Here is a 24,085-nt window from a genome sequence, read left to right as displayed (position 1 = left end):
TTAACTCCTACTTTTACCAACAGATTGATGATTTTAAGAAATCCATCAGCTAGGTGGAGCTACATTAACAGGGGGTAGTTCAATTACTGACATAATCATGTATTCTTTATTCAAAAAAACACCCCTTTATGACTGGATAACAGTTCTACTGTGACAACATGACCAAGTTCCACCAGCAAGCATTATCATCATTATAGCAGTTTAAAAGATGTTCAAATGTTAGAAGGAGTCACTTAAATGTGGCTATTTTAATGGTTTCACAATCAATAGCTTGTGAAAGAGGATCCCAATGCAGCTTGTAATAAAACAGGTCTTCTCTGACTGCGAGACTGAGAGTGAAACTTGAATGTTGAAAATAGTCACCACATTTCATTTGATTTAACGGTTGAATCTTGAATAAATGCAGCTCTGAAAACCTCTAAGAAACATTATGTCAAGGATACGCAGCAATTCTATGCAGCATTTGTAGTACTTTGGATGACTGTATTAAAATATTTAATACCTATATTTTGCACTTCATCATTTTCCACATACTAATTGATATAATTTGAATTTACATTTAAGGTTTTAACCACAAAGCCAGCAAAAGCAAGTTTAAAACTAAAGACAAAAACACAAAACAATTCAAGTACGATTATAACTAGGCTGTGTGAATTAAAAAAAAAAAGATAATAAAATTACGACAAATAATTGTTTCTCATTTTGCCTGCTTCTATTATATCAGGTAATTTACGACTTGTGTTCAGTGGCAAAGTAACGTGTAGTATAAAAACAAAAACAAAACAAAAACCCAGACCCAGCTCAATACAAAGTTATCACAGTTTATACAGGCCTGGGGCAGCTGAAATTAACATGGAGTACATAAGAGAGCCACTGGAAAAAGGTTGTTTCGTTACAAAAAAAAGAAAAAAAAAAAAGGTTTTATCATGGTTGAATGTTAAGGCAAGAGATACGAGAAAAGAGACAGAACATCTGTGATCTATACATGCATGGAAATGATTACGGAAAAGATCCATAGGTTTTTTGTTTTTTTTTTTTCAAGAGGTGAGGAACTGATCATGTTCTCTTAATTGCCTTACTTCTCCATTGGAAATAGATGTGTTTAAATGTAATTTGAACTCACATCCATTCTCCATAATTCACTCTTGCAGAGAACCATCATTCTCTTGTTTTTCTTACTTTGAACCTAAGGTTCCTGTTTAATGTAGAATGTGCCTGAGCCATTACTCTCCTGATCAGAGGTGCCCTGGGAAAAACTGAACTCATCTGCCTCCATCATTTCCTCCTTCATTCGCAGAAGTGAGTCTGCAAGACAAGGACAAGAAATTGAAAAGATGGTTGTGTTGAAATATTGTGGCTTCATTGCAGGATGTGTTAATGTACATAATTTAAGTTTCTAAAACACACATGATGATTCTTCAGAGTAGACTTTTTTTTTTTTTTGTCCAAACAATACTTTTGCCCACATGAGCTCAAAAGAAACTGGTGACGTGACCAAAAATAGATGACTCTTTCCTGTTAAAGAGCAGGAGGTTGCTCATTTCAATGATTAGTGTGATGTTACCTGATTTATTGGTTTGGTGGAGATTGGTTCGGAGTTGGAGCTGAGTTGGCTCCTCAACATGGTAAAAAGGTGGACTCTGCTCTTCATCACCTGAGAAGCTTCTCCTCCTGGCTGTCTGACTGAAGGGCCGTCGACCAACTGGAATTTTCCTCTCTAAATATCAAGCCAAACTCTGGTCAGCTATCAATGTTTATTACACACAAGATCACTTCCAGCTGTTATAACTACATTGGTTTATTTACATTTTTCCATAAGACAACGTAAGCATTACAATGAAACAATTTACTGACACTGTCAGTGATATGCCTATTTGAATGTGACACTGGTAATCTACAACTAAGATGCCAGAACCAAGTAACCAGAAACGCTGTTTACGACAGGTAAGTAAATGAAATGCCAATATTGAAACAGCCCTGACAAAAAAGTAACTTTACTTGAGTAGTAATTGACAAATTTTCTCCACAGCATTTTAAGAAACTTGATTTTCTCAATGAAAATGAGAACTAATTGAACCAAAAGTACAAGAGTGTACAATGACAGACAACACTTTTATCAATAAATAAAAATGAGAAAATGTTTGACTTTCAAATCCGATTCAGAGCTAATTTCTTTCAGAAGGAGGGTAAAGGAGCTCAAAATTTATCCAATGGCAATTTTGCTATGTGGGAAGATGGGATGAGTTTTGGGGCAGATTCAAGATCACATAAAACTGTCATGATCCTGCCGCTTCAGCACGAGCTGTGCGGGTGTCCGCGCAGGTGCGCTGATTGGAAGGTGCACACCTGCGCCTCATGCAGCCTGATTATGCTGTGGATTTATATGACCGCGATGACAACTGGCCGGGGCCAGTTCGTATGATCTTCATGTCCCGTTCGTGTGCTCCGGTATCCCTGATTGAACCTGTGTGTACCAACCTTCGTCCGTTCTCCGACCAACCTTGTAAGCCTGACTCCTTCGTTACTTCTGCCTGCTTTGATTGTTCTCCTGTGTACCGACTCCTGCCTGTCCGCTCACCTGCTCTCTTCGCCCGACGTCCCAACTACCGCTGCTGCACCGGACTGCCTGCTCGATCCCCTACCTCTGCATATAATAAACGTGTCTCTTCTTGAACTACCTTGCGTCTTCCGAGTTCCTGCATTTGGGTCCTACTCTCGTTCCGATGGGACGTGACAAAAACTACTCTTTTAATCTTTGTCTAATATAGTTTTGTCGTGTAAAATGGCTATGCCTGAAAAAAAAAGAGAAGATTGAACAGATGCAATAATTTCCTGTTTGACACTACGGAGAATCCATCGTTGTGTAAATGACCTGAAGTATTTATCATGGCGAAAAACAAATGCTCCAAACAGCATAAAACACATCAGAGCATATCACAAAGAACATTTTTTTGACATCGGGAAATACTTTTTGAACACAACCACAATTTAAAAGTTGAGAATATTTGCTGTGACAAGCTACCTCACTTAGAGACGAGTGCAACAAGTAATATAGCAACGAAAACAAGTATTTGAACACCCTGCTATAGTGCAAGTTCTCCCACTTAGAAATCATGGAGGGGTCTGAAATTTTCATCGTAGGTGCATGTACACAGAGATCTAAAAAGAAAAATCCACAAATCACAATGTATAACTTTTTCAAACGAATAGCTGCATATTTGAACACTTGTCCATCAGCTAGAATTCTGACCCTTAAAGAGCTGTTAGTCCGCCTTTAAAAGTCCACCTACACTCTATGTATTATCCTGAATCAGATGCACTGGTGTAAGGTCGTTAGCTGCAAAAAGACACCTGTCCACACCATACAATCAGTAACACTCATACTTGTAATATGGCCAAGACCACAGAGCTGTCCAAAGACACCAGAGACAAAATTGTACAACTCCACATGGCTGGAAAGGGCTACGGAGAAATTGCCAAACAGCTTAATAAAAAAAAAAAGCCAAACATGATGGTCAATCTCAATCGGAGTGGTGCCCCATGCAAGATATCATCCCGTGGGGTCTCAAGGAGCCTTAGAAAGGTGAGGAATCAGCCCAGGAGGAGTCATGGGAGAACGTTTTGTGGTCAAATGAGACCAAAATGTAACTTTTTGGTCATAATTCCACTCACCGTATTTGGAGGAAAACGAATGATGAGTTCAAACCCAAGAACACCATTATGAAGCATGGGGGTGGTAGCATCATGCTTTTGGGGTGTTTTTATGCACATGGGACAGGACGACTGCGCTGTATTAAGCAGAGGATGATCCCGGTCATGTATTGTGAGATTTTGGGGAACAACCTCTTTCCTCCAGTCAGAGCATTGAAGATGGTGGCTGGGTCTTTCAAACATGATAATGACCCAAAGAACAGAGCCAGGAAAACCAAAGAGTGGCTCTGTAAGAAGTTTCTGGGGTGGCCCCCAGACCTGAACCCAAGAGAAAATCTTTGGAGGGAGCTGAGCTTAAACTCCATGTTTTTCAGCGACAGCCAAGAAACCCGTCTGATCTAGAGAAGATCTGTGGAGGAGGAGTGGGCTAAAATGCCTCCTGCAGTGTGTGCAAACCTGGTGAACTACAGGAAACGTTTGACCTCAGTAATTGCAAAGAAAGGCTACTGTACCAAATATTAACATTGTTTTTTGCAGGTGTTCAAATACTCATTTGTAGCTGTATCACACAAATCGTTAAAAAAAAAAAAAAAAAAAAAAAAAAAAAAAATCATTGTGATTTCTGCATTTTTCTTTTTAGATTATCTCTCTCACAGTAGACATGCACCTACGATGAAAATGTCAGACCCTTCAATGATTTCTAAGTGGGACAACTTGCGATATAGCAGGGTGTTCAAATACTCATTTTCTTCACTGTAAAAACTAGTTCCTCAAAATTAGCACACAAGTCAATATTTCAGAGGCTACCTTAAACTCAGAGGGACAGAATCAGATCTGCCAAGTATGTCGACAAGTAATTTGTCTCTGGGAGTTGGACCCACTCGAGTACAACAAGACAGCAGTTTTGACCCCACTCCCCCAAAAATTTAAATTATGTTAAATTAAATTGTTCATTTTAGTTCTATGATCTATGCTCTACAATGATTTTCCGTATCAATCCAATAATTTCAAGAATTTCATCATTAAAATATCTGAATTGTCATAATTCCCGTTCAAATGCAGAGGAGGTAAACCTACGAGTCATGGTGAGTCATCTCTCCCACTGCGCTTGAGGAAGCCATGCACACAACCATTCAGCTAGGCTGTAATTTGTTCATTGCTTCACACAAGAGACATCAGTGTTTTCTTATTATGCTGCCGATAACACCCCTACTTGAGCTGTCACCTTATCGTGATGGAGGGGTTTGTGTGTCCCGATGATCCTAGCTGCTAAGTTGTCTGGGGCTTCATGCCCCTGGTTGGGTCACCCACGGCAAATAGGTCCGAGGTGAGGAACCAAAGTACGACTCCAAAACCCGTGTGATAACTACAAAAATTGGGGTACCGAACCCCCTGATACGAGCTGTTCGGTCCTTGTACGACCGCTCTCAGTGTTTGGTCAGCATTGGCGGCAATAAGCCGGACTCGTTTCCAGTGAGAGTTGGACTCTGCTAAGGCTGCCCTTTGTCACCGATTTTGTTCATAACTTTTATGGACAAAATTTCTCGGCACAGCCGAGGTGTAAAGGGTGTCCGGTTTGGTGCCCTCAGCATCGCATCTCTGCCCTTTGCAGATAATGTGGTTCGGTTGGCTTCATCAAGCCGTGATCTCCAGCTCTCACTGGAGCGATTCGCAGCAGTGTGTGAAGTGGCTGGGATGAGAATCAGCACCTCCAAATCCAACACTATGGTCCTCAGTCGGAAAAGGGTGGCGTGCCCTCTCCAGGTCGGGGATGAGATCCTTCCCCAAGTGGAGGAATTCAAGTATGGGTTAGGGTAAGTCTTGTTCATGAGTGAGGAAAGAATGGAGCGGGAGATCGACAGACAGATCGGTGTCGCGTCTGCAGTGATGGGGACTTTTTATCGGTATGTTGTGGTAAAGAGGGAGCTATGTCGAAAGGCGAAGCTCTCAATATACCAGTCCATCTACATTCCTACCTTCACCTATGGGCACGATTGTGGCTCGTGACCAAAAGAACAAGATCTCGGAACAAGGGGCCTTCCTCCGCAGGGTTAGGTTGTACGGCGCCACAACCAGCATGTAGCAGTGTTGAGTTGAGCTTCAGAGAGCTCCAGACATCACGATCGAAATAGAATGACCCAAAAAAAAAAAACCTATAAATTTGACTTTATATTAAATATGCTTTTGTTTTGTTCATATTATTCAACAGCGTGCAATTAATTGAAGCATCTAAAATATTTAAAAACAAATTGTTTCAATTTATGTCAAAATAAAAATGTATGCATACCTTTTATTTTAGACTCATATTATATATGATTCCCCTAGAGTCAGTGCCTCAACAATCGTGAAACCTCACCGCAAGTCACTGGATGTTTTGGAGACAATGGAGACAGTTTAAGTGTGCAGATTTCCATAATTTGGACACATCCAGTGGTGAGATAGTTGAGTATATTGGTAGTAGGGTGATGAGGGTGGAGCGGTCTTGAAACAGAGCTCAAGGAAGACCAAAGAGAAGGTTGCTTGAATTGAATTTGATTAAATGATTATGCCCTATCCCGAGCATATTGAACATTTATGGCTAGAGCTGACAAGGCATGTGCGTGCAAGGTGCCCTGCAAAGATGGCTCTGTTACACCAGTTCTGTCAGCAAGAATGGGCCAAAATTCCTGCCAACTACTGTGAGAAGAAGAAATATTGTGATGGGATACTAAGACAAGCACTTTGATGGCAGTGGTAGCAAATACTAATGAAATATATGTTAACTTCTGACTTTGAAGAAAGTAATGAAAAACTGCCATTAAAAAAATCCTTCTCTTATTGTTCTGCCATCTAATATTCTAATAATTCTGGTAATCTTAATTGATTTAAAACAGGAAGGGTTTCTTCTGATTTCATGTGAGCCAAAAAAAAAGGACAACTTTTTATTTCGTCTATGTAAACTTCTGGTTTCAACTGTAATTTCTGTTGCCTGTTTATTGTAATCAAAAATTCAATTCAAAGGCTAAAATTAGATTTATTTACTTGCTATTAACTTACCAATTATTCAAATATACTAGAAACAAGCTGACTAACGAAATTAACACTGCAAATAATTATACAGAAAAAATGGAAAAACAGTTTAGTGCTAACGAGTCCATATTAGTCTGGCATGCATTAAAATCGCTAACTAATAACAAGCAACATTCAAGTGGAGAAAAATAAAAGACTTGGCAATGACCACAGCTTTAACTGCATATTGGAAAACGAGACGTTCACTCCCACCATGAACACATCTTCAAAGAACAAAAGATAAACAAAGCAGCGGGCCCAGACCTTGTGTCTCTATCTTGCCTCAAAGTCAATGCATAACAACTCGCTTCAGTCTGCACAAAGATCTTCAGCAGAAATGAGAAAAAAAATAAAAATTGTTGGGAACAAGCAAAAACCTGGCTTGCATTGGCCAAACCCAGAGATCAAGGTCAACAGAAAAAAAAAGCAAAAGACAGAGCAAAACGTGAGGAAAAAGGAAAGGATACTCCTGTTTGACAGACAGGAGGATAATGAAACTGGACCTGTAACTCAGGAACTGAGACAAAAAATTCCTGTCCCACCAAGACAAGGAGGGAAAGTTGGGGGATGAAGTTTGGTACCGACTGCACCTCCAAACTCCTCAATTAGTTTGTATCCACCACTTCTAGAATGACCACTGCCATATAACAAAAAGCAATCAGCATCGCCGACAGTTAAAAAAACAAAATCTCGGGAAAAATAAAAATAGAGAAGTGGGTATTGAATTACCACAAACACAAAGACAACTTATGGTTTGTAAGGAAGAAATCGAAGAAGAAACAGATGCTTTCCTTCTGGTGGCTGTTGCCAAACCCAGAGCAGGCCACCCTGGAAAGAATGATACAATCCTAGTCTCCAAAACATGGACTATAGAAGATGTTAAAAAGGCAGTGGTGGGTATAATTTCTCCCAAAGTAGATGTAGAGCCATTTGTTCAAGAGATGAGATACATACAAATGTCGTACCACCTGAACGGAACTGCTTTAAAGCAAGATTTATTTTGACAGGAAACTATTTTGAGATTCCAACATCACTCGCTGGCTATTCTAGATAAGTACTTGTCTTGGGTTTGTGTTGTTACGAATTGTTCACCAATCCACCATCACCCAATACTATATTATCCTTTTGTTACTTTTTGTTTCCTATTGTCAATGTCTGTTTGTTATTCTTCGATGTACCCTGGCATCACAGGATTTTAAGCATTAGAGATGATTTTAGCTGAAAATTTTTGGACCTCTTTATGAGGTTTTCCCTCTCCAAATCAAACTTTCAATTAAAGTACACTGTTCTTCTGAACAAGTATTGAATGACCCATTTTCCTCAGGCTTTCAAGGGGAAATGCATGTTCAACAGGTTTTGGCTTCATCCTTTTTATTGGGGCCACCTGATTCACACCTGCTTTTCACAAAATTGATTACCTCACTGATTGAATGCCACACTTCTATTTTTTTCCCCACACACCCCTTTCAACAAATCCCCAATTTGCACAGCCTTAAGAGTGTGTATATTATGAATGCTGGGTCTTCTTGGTTTTCTGTGAATCAATTACACCTACCAGCAACTTGACATCGAGCAATCAAAAAAATATACAGAAAATGTGGATAAATCTTGACGCAAACACATTGGACTGCTATTATTTCAAACACTACTGTCAGACTTTCCTTGTGGTTCCGAAGTGGGTTTCCGCTAATTTTAACATAGTGCTGCTGTTGTTTTTTACTTGTTGAGTAACTCGAGGCACCTGAGGATGATCCTCAGATGCGCTAGACTTGCATGTGGGAGGCTCCGTAGTTCTCTGAAGAAGAATCCCAATTGGCAGTGGTATTGGGCAGACTGGAGGGCAGGGCACTGAAGCCAAAGATGCTCAGCCAATTCTTCTTCCTCACTGCAGAGACGGCAGCAGTCATCATTGCACTTCCCCGTCACTTGTTGCCATTTTCGGAGGGATGGGTTGTGGCCGGACCAGAACCGGATAAGGTTGACAAGGTCTTTCTTGGACAACTGGGAGTCTTCCTCAGGATTAGGTCGGGAATGGGTGAGGGAAAGGATAAGAGGGTTGGTAGATGTAGAGGATTTGCAAATCCGTTGACGATGATCGCTAAGTGCGCTTTGGCGTCGAGTGGAGTGATTGTTTGGGGAAGGGAGGAACCGAGTTTGGCCTGCTTGTCAGGAAGGTCATTGCCTGTGAGGTTGCACTGGCCTGGGACCCATATTAGTTGGATAATTTTGGTGGGAGGAAAGGCCACAAGGTTGGAGTTGATGGAGGGGGTGGAGGGATCTAAGGCAGTGGGGTTGTTGAGGGATTGAAGTTGATTGCTGATGTTGCAGAACACAATAGGCCTGACTAGCTTCCTGTGTAACCTACCAACTGGTAGCTTGCTAACCAATCGCTAAGCTATTACATACACTGAATGCCAATCGTTTTATGAATTTAAAAGCTTTTGTCTTTTACCAAAAATAAATAAATAAATAAAAAATACGGAGATTACTTTTCATTCATTTAAATGCTTTGTTTTCTTCTTGTGTGGTGAAACTCTGCTCATTCGTACAATTGTAACAGTTTTTTTGTGGTTTTATTTTAACCAACTTTGAGCTTCACCACTGAACTCTTACAGTATTTCTACTGTGCGGCGTTTGCCGTTTGCTGAACAACAGCACGCGCCATCTTTGTCAACAAAAAAGAAAGACATATGGTGACGATGCTTAATCCACCATACTAGAGTACTTGTTTTTTTCTCAAGAAGCATTTATTAATTAGTTCCTTATCCATTTTTAATAACTTTAGACTTTTCTTTTAATTTGATTTTATTTGTTTCATTTTCATCCATCCTCCTATCCATCTTCTGAGCTGCTTAACCTCACAAGGGTCACAGAAGTGCTGGGCGAGGTGGCAGGGTACACCCTGGACTAGTTGCCAGGCAATTGCACAGTCACACTCACAATCACACCTAAGGGCAATTTAGAATCTCTAATTATTGCCTGTTTTTAGGGATGTGGGAGGAGACCAGAGTGACGGAGAAAACCCACGCAGGCACAAGGAGAACATGCAAACTCCACACAGCCGGGGCCGGGATTTGAATCCCGGTCCTCAAAACTGTGAGGCCATTGCTCGAACTAGTTGATCCACTGTGCCGTAGTTTTATTTTACTTCAAGAGTTTTTTTTTTAAGAAAAAAAAAAAATCTATGGCTTCTCATCCATTTATATCAATTTATTCACAAGCGTAATTATAGGTGCATTTAATTTTGTACCAAAGTTAAACAAAACTTGAAAATTAGTTACATTTGTAAACTGTAAATCACGATTCAACTGACTCACACTGAATCAAAGAGATCCAAAACAAGCTTGCTAATCATAACTAAATGTAATTTTTCAGAGCTGGATAAGTTATTTTGGTGAGTGAGTTGAAATCCAAATTTAGTTACCCTTATCGATTTAATGCCAAAACAATGCCTTTGCAGTTGTTTAAAATAAAAGATTAAATTGCTAAACCTTACAACGTAATTTTATTTTGATTGAATTAGGGGGTACACAAAATTTGACGGCAACAATTTTGTCCTATTCAATTACTGGTGTTATCCACAGTCTCAGACACATGAAAGTCATTTGGGAATCCTATTTAATTACATAATTAATTGCATCGCTTTTATTGTGCATCTAGTTCAAATTAGATGCACATTTCAAACAAGTTTACCTTGCAACCATTCAAATATGCACTGTGTCCAGCCAATTGCACTCGGGACACAGGTATGGCAGAACTTGTACAAAGTCCTATTCATGATGACAGTTTTGAATTGGGAACACAATGTGAAAGTAACCTCACAAAAGACATGTCCGAGTTGTGCAGAATTTAATACTTGCATGAACCCTGCACAAGATCGTCCAGTTGACAAGGATACAAAGGCACACCGTGAAAATGAAAAGCTCAAACAAGCTTGTGTCAAGCACACAAACAAACCACACACTGGAAAGACTGTTGCAAACAGACACCTCCGACTTTGGGCAACACAAAAGCAACCTGTCAGAGTAGACTGATCAAAAAGTGTCAAGTACACGTGAACTGCTAATTCAAATGCTTGCAAAAGTTAAAGTTTGAAGAGGAGCCCGAAATAACCCTCATTCAACAGAAATTACGAGCAGCCTCAAATAAATTGTCACTCGGCAAGAATACAGTGTGTCCGACAGCCAACACTGTCTCATGAATGCAATATATACACACCTGTCAGTCAGCCCCCTAGGACAGACAAAGCAGGCTCTGAGCCATATCACTACTTTCACTTGGGTGAAGATAGGGGCGGTCAACTGATCACAACCTGCTGGTGTGTTGGCTCCAATGGTGGTGGAAGATGCCAGTCCAACATGGTAGGCCCAAACGTATCGTGAAGGTCTGAATACTAATACAGTGGTGCCTTGGTTCTCAAACACAATCCGTTCCAGAAGACTGGTTGAAAACCAAAACGTTCGAAAACTGAAGCACATTTTCCCATTATAATGAATGGAAAATGAAATAATGGGTTCCAAGCCTAAAAAAATAGTTCAAGCGATTTTCTTTTTTTTTTTTTTTTTTTTTTAGTTTTTCCTGATAATAAACTGCACAGCAGAGATAGATGTATAGTTTAAATACTTTATATAATTAAATCATTGAAGAAATATATGTATTTGCCTAAAATGTATGCTTTTGCCGAGTAGAGTATGTTAGGGTGGGAGTGCACTGCCGTATCTGTAGCGACTAGCCCCCCAACCTTGTAAACCTTTTTTTTTTTTTTAATTAACAAAAGTGCAGAATAACTTCAAACAAGCAATAATGAGGCAGGAAAAAACTAATTGTTTTTTATTTGCACAGAAAGTACATAATGTAAAAAAAATAAATAACTTGCAGTTAAAGGTAGGGTTAATGGAACAAAAGAAGTTTCCGTTCAGATGTCTTCGGTGGGGGTGACTCCCCCTTTTTCACAAAGAGCAAATCTAATGTTTGTTTCTGCTGTCTTTTAAGCAATTTTCTGAAGTGGCTCATCACAACATCATTAAAACTTTGCAGTGCTCTGAAACATCCAGCTTTATTCAGGTGATGAAGTTCTCAAAATTATGGACGTCTTCTTCAGCGCAGATAGCTTAAATAGACATCTTTCCTGCCTTTAACCTCATCAGACGACATCTCTTCTCTTCCTCGCCAACACTATCCCCAGCTAACTGCTGCTCGTTCACAAAAATAAGAAGCAACTTTTCGACTTCCTCCAAGATCTGTGGGCTCTGCTTGGTCAACACAGTTGCTCCTTTAGCATCACTTGCTTTGCGTTTCAGGATGGTGCTGATCGTTGATTTTGCCATGCCATACTTCTTTGATAGCTCAGAAACACGCACACCAGATTCATGCTTGGCTATCAAATCCTTGTTGAAGTCGACAGTTTTACACACCACTTTCAATTTTTCAGCACCAGCACTTCCATTTGCCTTCTTTGAAGCCATGATCAGGTGATAACGTTGCTCAATTTGACGAAAATAAGTCACTACAGTACTGGGTAACGTTCGCAAGCAGAGGAGTGTGTGAGTCATCTGATTGCGCCGTGTGCTAATGCGCGTGGTTGCGTGGTTTAAGTCTTTTCCGTTTTTTTCGGAGGTGCGTTTAAAAGCACAATAGCAAATCATCGTGGGTCAGCTGGTCGGGGTGTTCGAATAACGATTTTTGTTCAAAAACCAAAGCAAAAAAAAATCTCTAAATTTTCGTTCGAAAAACGATTTGTATGAAAACTAAAACGTTCGAAAACCGAGGTACCACTGGATCATTAAAAGGAGTTTCAACTCCGACTTCCAAAAGAAGAGTGCTCGAGGCGGCACTGGAGCTCGCCCAACCAGTCTACATGCGTTTTGTAGACTTGGAAAAGGTGTTCGACCGTGACCCTTGCGGCATCCACTGGACGGTCCTTCACTACTATACCGGACCACCTGATATGGGCTGGTCAGTCCTTGCACGATTGGTGTCAAGAGTTTGGTCCACATTGCCGGCAGTAAGTCGGACTTGTTTATGGTGAGAGTTGGACTCTCACCGTAATCAAATGCTGAACTTTGTCACCAATTTTGTTCATAAAATTTATAGACAATTTTTTCAGGCGCAGCAGAGAGGGTGTCCAGTTTGATGGCCTCAGAATTGCATCTCTGATCTTTGCAGATGATGTAGTTCTGTTAGCTTCATCAAGTCGTGATTTCCAATGCTCACTGGAGTGCTTCGCAGCAGAATGTGAAGCGGCTGGGATGAGAATCAGCACCTCCAAATCTGAGACTATGGTCTTCAGTCAGAAAAGGGTGGCGTGTCCCCACCAGGTCAGAGACGAGATCCTACCCCAAGTAGAGGAGTTCAAGTATCTTGGGGTCTTGTTCACGAGTGAAGGAAGAATGGAGCGGGAGATGGACAGAATGATTGATACAGCGTCAGCAGTGATGCAGACTTTGAATCGGTATGTTGTGCTAAAGAAGTAGCAAAGTCGAAAGGCGAAGCTCTCAATTTATCAGTCGATCTATCTTCCTACCCTCACCTATTGTCACGAGTGTGGGTCATAACCGAAAGAACAAGATCAATAATACAAGCAGCAGAAATTTGTTTCCTCCGCAGGGAGTCCAGACTCTCCCTTAGAGATAGGGTCAGAAGCTTGGTCATCCGAGAGGGGCTCAGTGTTGAGCCGCTGCTCGTCCGCATAGAGAGGAGCCAGATGAGGTGGATGGGACATCTGATCCGGATACTTCTCCGATCCACGCTGGTGAGGTGTTCTGGGTACGTCCCGCCAGAAAGAGACCCAAGGGACGACCAAGGACACACTGGCCTGGAAATGCCCCAGGATCCCTCCAGAAGAACTGGGTCAAGTGGCTGGGGAAAGGGAACTCTAAGTAATCCTGCTAAAGGTACTGCCCTCACGATCCAACCCAGAAAATCGGTAGAAGATGGACGGATGGATTCCCCTAACAAAGGGGAAAGTGTTGTATTGACGAAATCTAGGATTAATGCAGTTGACTAGTGTAACTTCGTTTTTCGGTGTTGCACTTTTACGTTGTCATCGCAAACGTAAGAAGGTTTTACAAGTAACAAGCTAATTTTTCCAAATGTAAGGAGAAGAATAAGAACATAATTGTTTAAAAAAGTGAACGAGTAATGTTGTCAGAAACAAATACTCAAGCAGCAAGATCTGAAGAGTCTACTTCGGATAGTAATGATTAATAAGTACTTCCCACCTCTGCCTATAACTTGACCCAACCTAAATAAACAAAGCAGAAGAAAAAGATGGAATGAGAGAGGGGAACTGTTCATCAAAGCAGGATTACTCACTTTTCTTATGGCCTTTATACTGCTGGGCCTTTTTCTTCTGCTTGGGGAGTGACTGAGACATTTCTCTGGTACCTGAAAGAAGATCGTATGAAAACACTTTGAATGACCATCTCAAATGAGTTCTAATCAAGATTTTATTTTGATTGTGCTTCCTTTGTTTTCTGTGACTGTGAGTTTACAAATGTTCCGAGCATGGCTGCAGGTGAGTTGGGCTCACAGACCTCCTTCATGCCCCAAAGCATGTTGGGAGCATGTAAACAGCATTTAAAATGCATGTTTTGTGTCAATTATTTCTTGAGTCATTCTTTTGTTTTATTATTTGCTAGTTACACTATTCTGTTTGCTTTGGTATGATAATTTTAGACACCATGAGTGTATACAACATTATTAAGTACAGAGAAGGTCAGAAGGAGCTACATTGTGTCTTTGTGGATCTAGAGAAAGCCTATGACAGAGTACCAAGAGTGGAACTGTGGTACTGCATGCGTAAGTCTGGTGTGGCAGAGAAGTATGTTAAAATAGTACAGGACATGTATGATGGCAGCAGAACAATGGTGAGGTGTGCCTTAGGTGTGACAGAGGAATTTAAGGTGGAGGTGGGACTGCATCAGGGATCAGCTCTGAGCCCCTTCCTGTTTGCAGTGGTAATGGATAGGCTGACAGATGAGGTTAGACTGGAATCCCCTTGGACCATGATGTTCGCAGATGATATTTTGATATGCAGTGAAAGCAGGGAGCATGCAGAGGAACAATTAGAAAGATGGAGACATGCACTGGAAAGGAGAGGAATGAAGATTAGCCGAAGTAAAACAGAATATATGTGCGTGAATGAGAAAAGTGGAGGGGGAAGAGTGAGTCTACAGGGAGAAGAGATAGCGAGGGTGGACGACTTCAAATACTTGGGGTCAACAATACAGAGCAATGGAGAGTGTGGTCAGGAAGTGAAGAAACGGGTCCAAGCAGGTTGGAACAGCTGGCGAAAGGTGTCTGGTGTGTTATGTGACAGAAGAGTGTCTGCTAGGATGAAGGGCAAAGTTTACAAAACAGTGGTGAGGCCGGCCATGATGTACGGATTAGAGACGGTGGCACTGAAGAAACAACAGGAACCTGAACTGGAGGTGGCAGAAATGAAGATGTTGAGGTTCTCGCTCGGAGTGACCAGGTTGGATAGGATTAGAAATGAGCTCATTAGAGGGACAGCCAAAGCTGGATGTTTTGGAGACAAGATTCGAGAGAGCAGACTTCGATGGTTTGGACATGTTCAGAGGCGAGAGAGTGAGTATATTGGTAGAAGGATGCTCAGGATGGAGCTCCCAGGCAAAAGAGCGAGAGGAAGACCAAAGAGAAGGTTTATGGATGTGGTGAGGGAAGACATGAGGGCAGTTGGGGTTAGAGAGGAAGATGCAGGAGATAGGCTAAGATGGCAAAAGATGACACGCTGTGGCGACCCCTAACGGGACAAGCCGAAAGGAAAAGAAGAAGTGTATACAACATTATTAGTCAATACCCGCCTACACGGGCAGTGTGTAGGGCAATGTAAGCTTCTTCTGCTTACATATGTAAAAGGCAATTATTCCTCTCTGCCTTGTAACCACAATTATATGGTAGCTTACAGAGACACTAAAACGTGCTGGTATACATGTAAACATTGTGTTCCAAGTACTTCATTGGACAAGTCACAGAGCAATTGTGCACATAAGGGATGCTGTCCATTTCGGAGAAAATTTAAGACTTAAGTGCATCGCATGGTTCCAAAAATATAGTACATATACATTGATATATTAATACTGCATGCATTCGTCGTGGATTTTCGTTATTTGCGTTGGTGTAAGGAACGGGAATAACGGGGGAACATTGTACACACACTTAAAGCCGTGCAATTGGGAATTTTTTTGAAAGGGGTGTATTTAAAAAAGTGTGTCATTCATTTAATGATGTCATCAATTTTGTGAAAAAAAAAAAAGGTGTCAATTAGGAGGCTCCTATTTAAGGATGAAGCTAGACACTGTTGAGGATGTATTTCTCCTTGAAAGGATGAGGAAAATGGGTTATTATGCACATTGTTCAGAATAACAATGTACTTTGATGAAAGGTTTGATTGGAGAGGGGAACCCTTATAAAGAGGTTAAAAAATAAAGGCTGTTCAGCTAAAATAATCTCTAATGCCTTCAAATGGAGAGCAAAATCAGTGACATTTGGCAGAAAATGGAAGACAACCATCAAAATGGATCGCAAAATAACCAGGATGGCAAAGGCTCAGCCAATGATCAGCCCCAGAATGATCAAAGACAGTCTGGCGTTACCAGTAAGTACCGTGAATGTGGGAATCTAATCTATTTACAAGAATCCCCAACAAAGTGTTGAAAAAAAGCCATGTGCAGAAGAGGCTACAAAGAACACAACTGGCCGAAAGAGAAATGGAGGAACATTCTGTGGACTGATGAGAGTAAACGTTTATTTTGTGTCCAGGGGTCACAGACCAAGCCACAGTACACAGTCACGATAGTGAAGCATGATAGCGCAAGCATCATATGGGTATAGTTCTCTTACTATGGTCTTGGGCCTATTTATTACATACCAGGGATCATGGATGGGTTTGCACATGTCAAAATATTTCAAGAGGTTATGCTGCCTTATGCTAATGTTAGTCCCACGTGCCATTACTTGGCTAATTAACAAGTTACACTGTGATTTCTGAGAACCGAGAACACATGTACATGGCAATGGTGAAACTATTAACCACTAACACGATTGGATCGTTATACTGTATAACGCTGTTGTCCAATCGAGTAATCTGCCGCAAACAAGTTTTAATGTTTATGTCGCAAAATTCAAATATTTACATTACTGAGCATGTTAGAACGGGTCAGCTCGGAACCCATCACCGAGAGGCAGGCGCACGATACCCTACCCCCTGAAATTTTCTCAACGGATTTGTGCTTATCTCGAGAATGGTCATTTTGGTCTGAAAAAGTCGGAAATCCGCTAATTGGCGGAAAATTCTCATCCTTGAGGTCCCAGTCTCCAATAATACTACTGAAAAGGTTACGTGTAAGTCAACATTTCTCTAAGTTCACACAAACGTTGTGGTCCTAAACAGAGTCAAGTTATGCAGAGTTTACTCTATATTTCCTGACCCGATGTCAAGATTTTTCAGAAGTGAACAGGAAAAGAAAAAAAGTTACCTGCAAAAAGTTAACTCTGGAGGCTTGCTGCCAATGCCCGACATACTCCAGCATGATCCGGAATTTAACTTCAAAACATACAAGTAAGATCGTCTTTAAGGGACATCCATGTATGTTTTATTTAGAACTATATACTTCCACAGACATTTAGTCCCAAGTGTTAACACTGAATATGTAAATACATATTCACAGCCATGAAACTGGCGATTAACAGTTAATCGCTGGACAGGTCGGCATGGTTGTTTTGGGAGTATCAAGCTGGCGGATATCTGCTTCCGGCGACTTCAGCTATGGTGGCCAATGAACTATCCAGTCTTTTTTTTTTTAGATCAGTGGTTTTAGCGGCACGAAAGTAGCAGTTTTTTCCTGCGTGTTAGCAAAAATGCTGTCTCATATTGCTGGATATTGCTCGAACGCTTGGCAGGATGGATTTACTCTTCACATGCTTCCAAAATACCGGGTTCGTCGTGAAAAATGGATTACACAGGTGCAAAGGACGAGAGCTTCGTGGGTTCCAAATGACAGGTAGGTGTCTATAGAGCTATTAAAAAAAATAATAGTTGGGGGGACCTTGTAATCCTCTCAGAAGTAACAACACATCTGCGCCATAATAACGTAAAAGTACGTAAGTTGGGTGCTAAATGTGTCTGGCAATGTGCTAAATGTGCGCGGCCGCAGGCGGCGTTGTTTGTCGTAGCTCGTGTGCGGTGCTGTTCATCACCGCCGAGATGGATCAGGCGGGGAGGAGGAAAGAGCTCTCCCGCCCACCGGTGTTTCGCCCAGCATGGGTCCTCCTGAGTACACTACATACTGTCATACATACTGTAAGTGAGTCTATTGTTAGAAGTGATCCGCATATCATCCAACAATGGATCGAAACGATAGGGTCATATTGCCCCAGTCACTTCACTCGATTGTGAGACGTTCTCTTCCTTGAAAAGAACTTCCGTGTCAGAAGGGGCATCGGAAAAATCCCCAAATCTCTTTTGTTTGTCTCCCTTAGGAGGTGGCACAGCATCTTCTCAATGGTGACTATCCCAGTGTGACGGCTGTAAATGACGTACCAAGCAATATGGCTACCACTTAGATGTCGAGTGAAACTTCCGCAACATTGCGCAAGAATGACACTCTCCGCTCGTTTATTTTTTTGGATTGACATTGAAGTGAATAATATTATATGTAATTTTCATAATATCTATTTTACAATGTAGTGAAGAAAAGTATTTGAGCACCCTACTATATTGCAAGTTCTCCCTCTTAGAAATCATGGAGGGGTCTGAAATTTTTATTGTAGGTGCATGTCGATAGAGCGATAATCTAAAAAGAAAAATCCAGAAATCACAATGTATGATTTTTTTTATAAATAAGTATTTGAACACCTGTCTATCAGCTAGAACAGTCATGGTTTGAAATCATGCATCGGACGGAAGGTTCCCCTGCTTAAACCATCACATGTCAAGGCCCGTCTTGAGTTTGCCAATGACCATTTGGATGATACAGAGGAGTCATAGGAGAAAGTTTTGTGGTTAGATGAGACCAAAATGGAACTTTTTGGTCATAATTCCACTAACCGTGTTTGGAGGAAGACAAATGATGAGTTCCATCCCAAGAACACCATTCCTACTGTGAAGCATGGGGGTGGTAGCATCATTCCTTGGGGGTGTTTTTCTGCAAATGGGACAGGACAACTTCGTTGTATCAAAGAGAGGATGACTGTGGCCATGTATTGTGAGATTTTGGGGAACAACCTCTTTCCCTCAGTCAGAGCATTGAAGATGGGTCTTGGCTGGGTCTTTCAACATGACAATGACCCGAAGCACACAGCCAGGAAAACCAAGGAGTGGGTCTGTAAGAAGCATATCAAGGTTCTGGCGTGGCCTAGCCAGTCTCCAGACCTAAACCCAATAGAAAATCTTTGGGAGGGAGCTGAAACTCTGTGTTTCTCAGTGACAGCCCAGAAACCTGTCTTATCTTGAGAACATCTATGTGGAGGAGTGGGCCAAAATTCCTCCTGCAGTGTGTGCAAACCTGGTGAATGACTACAGGAAACGTTTGACCTCTGTAATTGCAAACAAATAACATTGGTTTTCTTAGGTGTTCAAATACTTATTTGCAGCTGTATCACACAAATAAATCGTTAAAATCATACATTCTGATCTCTGAATTTTTCTTTTTAGATTATCTGTCTCACAGTGGACATGCACCTACAATGAAAATGCCAGACCCCTCCATGATTTCTAAGTGGGAGAACTTGCAATATAGCAGGGTATTCAAATACTTATCTTATATAGGCCCGTCAGTAGACCTTTAAGATGCTGCTTTTACTTAACAGACTTTAAATGACTGACCACCAGTGTATTTCAAGGAACTTGATGTTCCAAGATTGTCAAGATTGAAGACTGACCATGGCAAAAGTAAATCTATTTGGTGAATGAGCCTTTTCAGTTCAATAAGTGGAACTCTTTCACTTTCAGTCAGGCAAGCAAGCCAGCAGATTTGAAAATTTTAAACCAAAACTAAAGAACTCAGATTTAAATTTATAGATGTTCAGTGGTGTTAATGGTGTTCTTGTTTTGTTTTACTTTGTTTTATAAATATTTTTTGCTGTTGGTACTGTACCTAAACTTCATTTCACTGAAAATATATGGTACTTTAATTGAAAGTGCTTTATAAATAAACTTTAAAAATTTCATCAAATTCAGTTATGAAATTTTATCCCCAGTGGCGAGACAGCAGTGTATGGGCCCTAATGTTGAATGCTTGATATTTTTCTCCAATTTTGGGAACAATCAGTGTCATGGTCAGAAGTGTGCATTGTAACAAAATGTGGACATTCCTTAACAAAAAAAAACCAGCCCTGAGAAAAGAGATTTAGATGTCAGGGGGGCTGCATTGAGAGACTACAACTGTAGCAATCCGTGCTAGTGTCAAACTGGTACCATAATAAAACAGTTTTTAGGTCAACTACTTGACAGTCATACAAGCATAAAATGCAGTGTCCTATATTGTATGAGAAGAGATAAATTGCATTTCTGATTCGGTCTTGCTATAGTGAAATCACTCTCTTACTCTGGGAAGCAGGGGGTTGGAGTTGATAGCCCGTCAGCTGACACCAACCCACAGGATAGAGATCAGGTGACTCGCAGTCAACCCACTGGTCATACTCATCTTCCCAGCCATCAAAGTGGATCCTTAATAGCCGATGTACAATTCTTGTCACTGTAGCAACACACACCAGACGTGGCTCCATCAGGTCCACAGCTTCCAGCTTCATGCCTCGTTGGAAACCATGATTTGGAACTTCCTATCAAGGCAGTAAGAATAGTGAAAGATAATTGTATGAGCTAAAGCACATTCATACTCACTTTAGACTTGTGATGACTTTCCATGACACAACCAAACAGGGATTATTCAAAAGCTGGAAAATATGTTCATGTGGAAAATTGAAAACACATTCAAACTCAAATAAAAGCCAGTTTCCCAATTTTTAATGACCCAAAAGTAAATGTTTGAATAAAAAAAAAAAACAACTAAGCACACCACGAAACAAATAGGCCACACAAAACTACAAGTAGTGATAAACAGGCCATTGCAGTTCTGTCGAAGTTGGGGGTACTTCCAAAGATCTGAGAGAGACTGATCAACAGAATTTTAGGTAGTATGGACAGAAACTATGAGGACAAGGTCTGGCGGGAGAAGAAAAAGACTGAATCGGATAAGTCGACTTCAAAAACAGGTTGACAGATCTTCGCCTCGAAGCTCTGCTGGCACCATACAAGCGACTTCCACACATATAGCTTCACATCGAGTCCCCTCCAATGTTATTGGAACGGTAAGGTCAGTTCCTTTGTTTTTGTCGTATACTGAAAAGGTTACAGTTTCAGATCAAAAGATAAAAATTTGACATTTACACAAGTCTAGCTTTTATTTTATGGTATTTACATCTACAGCTGAAATTGACGGTGTTATCTAGATTGCAATTTGTTGCTATGCCCCACAGGCAGGATGTGACCCAGAGGTAAAGAGAAATTCTGGAAGGAACTAGATCAGTGGTTCTTAACCTGGGTTCGATCGCACCCTCGGGGTTCAGCGAGTCGGACTCAGGGGTTCGGTGGAGCCTCTGCCGCTGAGATTGAGACACACCAACTCCTCATGTCTACATGATGACATGGCTGCAGACGATCACGTGACATTGCGTGGCTAATCAGTGCTGAGGAATTTAGTGCACTCAACAGTGATCCAATGTGTGAATGCCATCGTAGTACATTGTGTGATTACTCTCTTCATATTTTAATCCATATTAACAATGTTGCGCAAAAAAGAGAGTGATCGGACGAATATTTACTATATGGATTCTAATGTATCATGAACGGGATGGGAGTCAGCGTCCTCGCTGCATAATTTGCAATGCCAAGTTGAGCAACTCTGGTCTTGCTCGGGCAACCCTTTCAAAAGCTGCATCAAGATGAGGAATATAAGAACACAATGCTTGCGGAATTAAAAGACGAAGAGAGCCAGTTTTGATAAGGCCACTTCAAGTGCGGTTGGATTTGTACCCATTAACAAACCGATCCTCACAGCATCATATGAAGTTGCGTACCTGATCGCAAAGCAGAGCAAGCCACACACACCATTGGTAAAACACTTGTAAAACCAGCTGCATTAAAGATGGCGAATCTGATATGCGGCACAGTGACCGAAGGTAGATTATCCCAAATTCCTCTTTCAAATGACACCATTAGCGACAGAATAGAGGACATGAGTAAAGACATCTTGACTCAAGTAGTCGCAGATCTGATTTCAAGCCCGGAAAAATTCAGCCTTCAACTCAACAAAATTGCTAATGTAAGCCAGTTTGCTGTGTGTGAAAGACATGATAAACAAAAAGTTTTTATTTGTAAGACTCTTAAAACAACATCTAAGGAAGCTGATGTGAAGAAGCTTGTGGATGACTTCTTCAGAGACAATCTTACGTGGGATATGGTTTCTGCAGTTTGTACGGACGGAGTTCCAGTCATGCTGGGAAGAAAGTCTGGTTTTGGTGCGCTAGTAAAAGCGGATGCACCACACATCATTGTTACACATTATATTCTACACAGACATGCATTGGCAACAAAAACCTTGCCCACCAAAATTACAGAAGTATTAAAAACTGTAGTGGAATGTGTGAACTATGTGCAAAATACTACTCGGAGGCACCAAATCTTCAGTGAGCTGTGTAAAGAAATGGGTGCTAGGTCTGAAGTACTTCTGTACCATTCTAATGTTCGGTTGTTATCCCGAAGACAGGTACCCAATCGTGTTTTTGCCTTGCGTGTGGAATTAGTCTTGTTTTAGGAAGAGCACCAACATTGTCATGCATATTGCTGAAAAAAAAAATTGAGTTCATTCTCATTTTAGCGTACATGGCTGATATATTCTCAGCTCTTAATCACTTTAATCAGCAGATGCAGGGGGGTGGAGTCAACATCATGGAAGCAGAAGAAAATCCGAAGCCTTTTAAAAAAAACACTTTTATGGAAATAACCAACAGAGAACAATAACTTTGCAAACTTTCCCCATCTTGACAATTGTGGAAGTGAGATTGATGATGTGTCTGGAATCTGTGACATTTCTGTATCCATGGAACTGACACAAGCAATTGCCACGCACTTATATGAGCTTGTAAAGTCTCTCAACGGATACTTCCCTGCACGCATCTCATATCCAGCATGGGGAAGACAGTCGTTCACATCTGATGTTGAAACTGCATAAGTCAGTGATGAATACCTCGAAGAAATCATTGAAATTCAGCAGAGCCAGATTCAACAGCATCTCTTCAGAACAACGCTCTCAACGATTTGGTGTCAACAAATGGAAAAGTATCCAGTCATTGCTAAGAAAGCCCTGGAGGTTTTTTTTTTTTATCCTTTGTTACAACATATCTTTGGGAGCAACCTTTTACAGTAATGCAGGACATAAAAACAAAGAAAAGGAACAGACTGCTGTGAAAATGACATGAGAGTAGCAGTTGCCACACAAATTTGCAAGTATGTAATTTGTTGTGAGTTCATGCATTATCGTTGGTTTTGTTCTGTTCTTTTGAGCTCCAGTAGAAAAACTATATGCCTTGAATTTGGGGGGGAGGGGAAATCATTTTATTTTACATTAAAGTAGAGTTTGGTGAATGCGGATTTTAAACTGGTGGTGTTCAGGAGCTCCAACTAGGTTAAGAACCGCTGAACTAGATGAAGTACTTCTGAGCAAAACAGACACAAAGAGAGTTGTGAATGGTGCAGATTGTAATGGACATTTTGGTGAAGGAAACGGGCGATGAAGAAGTGATGGGCAAGTACGGCATCAAGGAAAGGAACTTAGATGGTGTTGGACTTTGCAAAAATGATGGAAATGGCAGTAGTGAAGAGAAAAGGCAGGAACCCAGAGTGACCTAGAAGAGCAGAGGCAGATGCACACAGGTGGATTACATTTTGTGCAGACGATGTAATCTGAAGGAAGTTAGTGACTGTAAGGGTTAGGTTGACAGTATAGGATGGTGGTGTGTAGGATAACTCTGGTGGTGGGTAGGAAGATGAGGAAGACACAGGTAGAGCAGAGAACTTTGTGGTAGAAGCTGAGAAAGGAAAAATATTGTGCAGCCTTTCGAAAAGAGGTGAGACAGGCTCTCGATGGACAGGAGGAGCTTCTGGAAGACTGGACTACTGCCCCTCAGGAGATGAGAGAGACAGCTAGGAGAGTACTTGGTGTGTTTTCTGGTAGGAAAGGGGAGAAGGAGACTTGGTGGTGGAACCCCAAAATACAGCAAGTCATACAAGGAAAAAAGTGACCAAAGAAGAAGTAGGACACAGTGGACTGAGGAGAGGCGAAAGGAATACATTGAGATGCAATGT

The 24,085-nt window shown here is 41.1% G+C and overlaps 1 protein-coding gene across 5 annotated transcripts in view; it reads right to left on the bottom strand.

The window, feature by feature from the left end:
* Positions 1-81: 81 nt before the first annotated feature.
* The window catches only part of mbtd1 (mbt domain containing 1), a 125,304-nt gene continuing 101,300 nt past the window's right edge, over positions 82-24,085 (bottom strand). For 3 of the 5 annotated variants that reach the window (XM_061809913.1, XM_061809912.1, XM_061809911.1), the window contains 4 exons: positions 20,268-20,502; positions 14,014-14,085; positions 1,565-1,717; positions 95-1,305 (listed from right to left, as the gene is read on the bottom strand). In XM_061809913.1, the coding sequence (XP_061665897.1) occupies positions 1,187-1,305; positions 1,565-1,717; positions 14,014-14,085; positions 20,268-20,502 (579 nt within the window). In that variant the 3' untranslated portion in view covers positions 95-1,186. Of the gene's footprint in view, positions 1,306-1,564; positions 1,718-14,013; positions 14,086-20,267; positions 20,503-24,085 lie in introns of all 5 variants that reach the window. The other 2 variants (XM_061809914.1, XM_061809910.1) reach the window with 2 other exon arrangements.

Source organism: Syngnathoides biaculeatus, chromosome 22, assembly GCF_019802595.1.
Source record: "Syngnathoides biaculeatus isolate LvHL_M chromosome 22, ASM1980259v1, whole genome shotgun sequence".
In the NCBI taxonomy this organism is placed as follows: Eukaryota; Metazoa; Chordata; class Actinopteri; order Syngnathiformes; family Syngnathidae; genus Syngnathoides; species Syngnathoides biaculeatus.
Note: the sequence above shows the minus strand (reverse complement) of the source record. Positions and strands in the feature narration are given on the sequence as shown.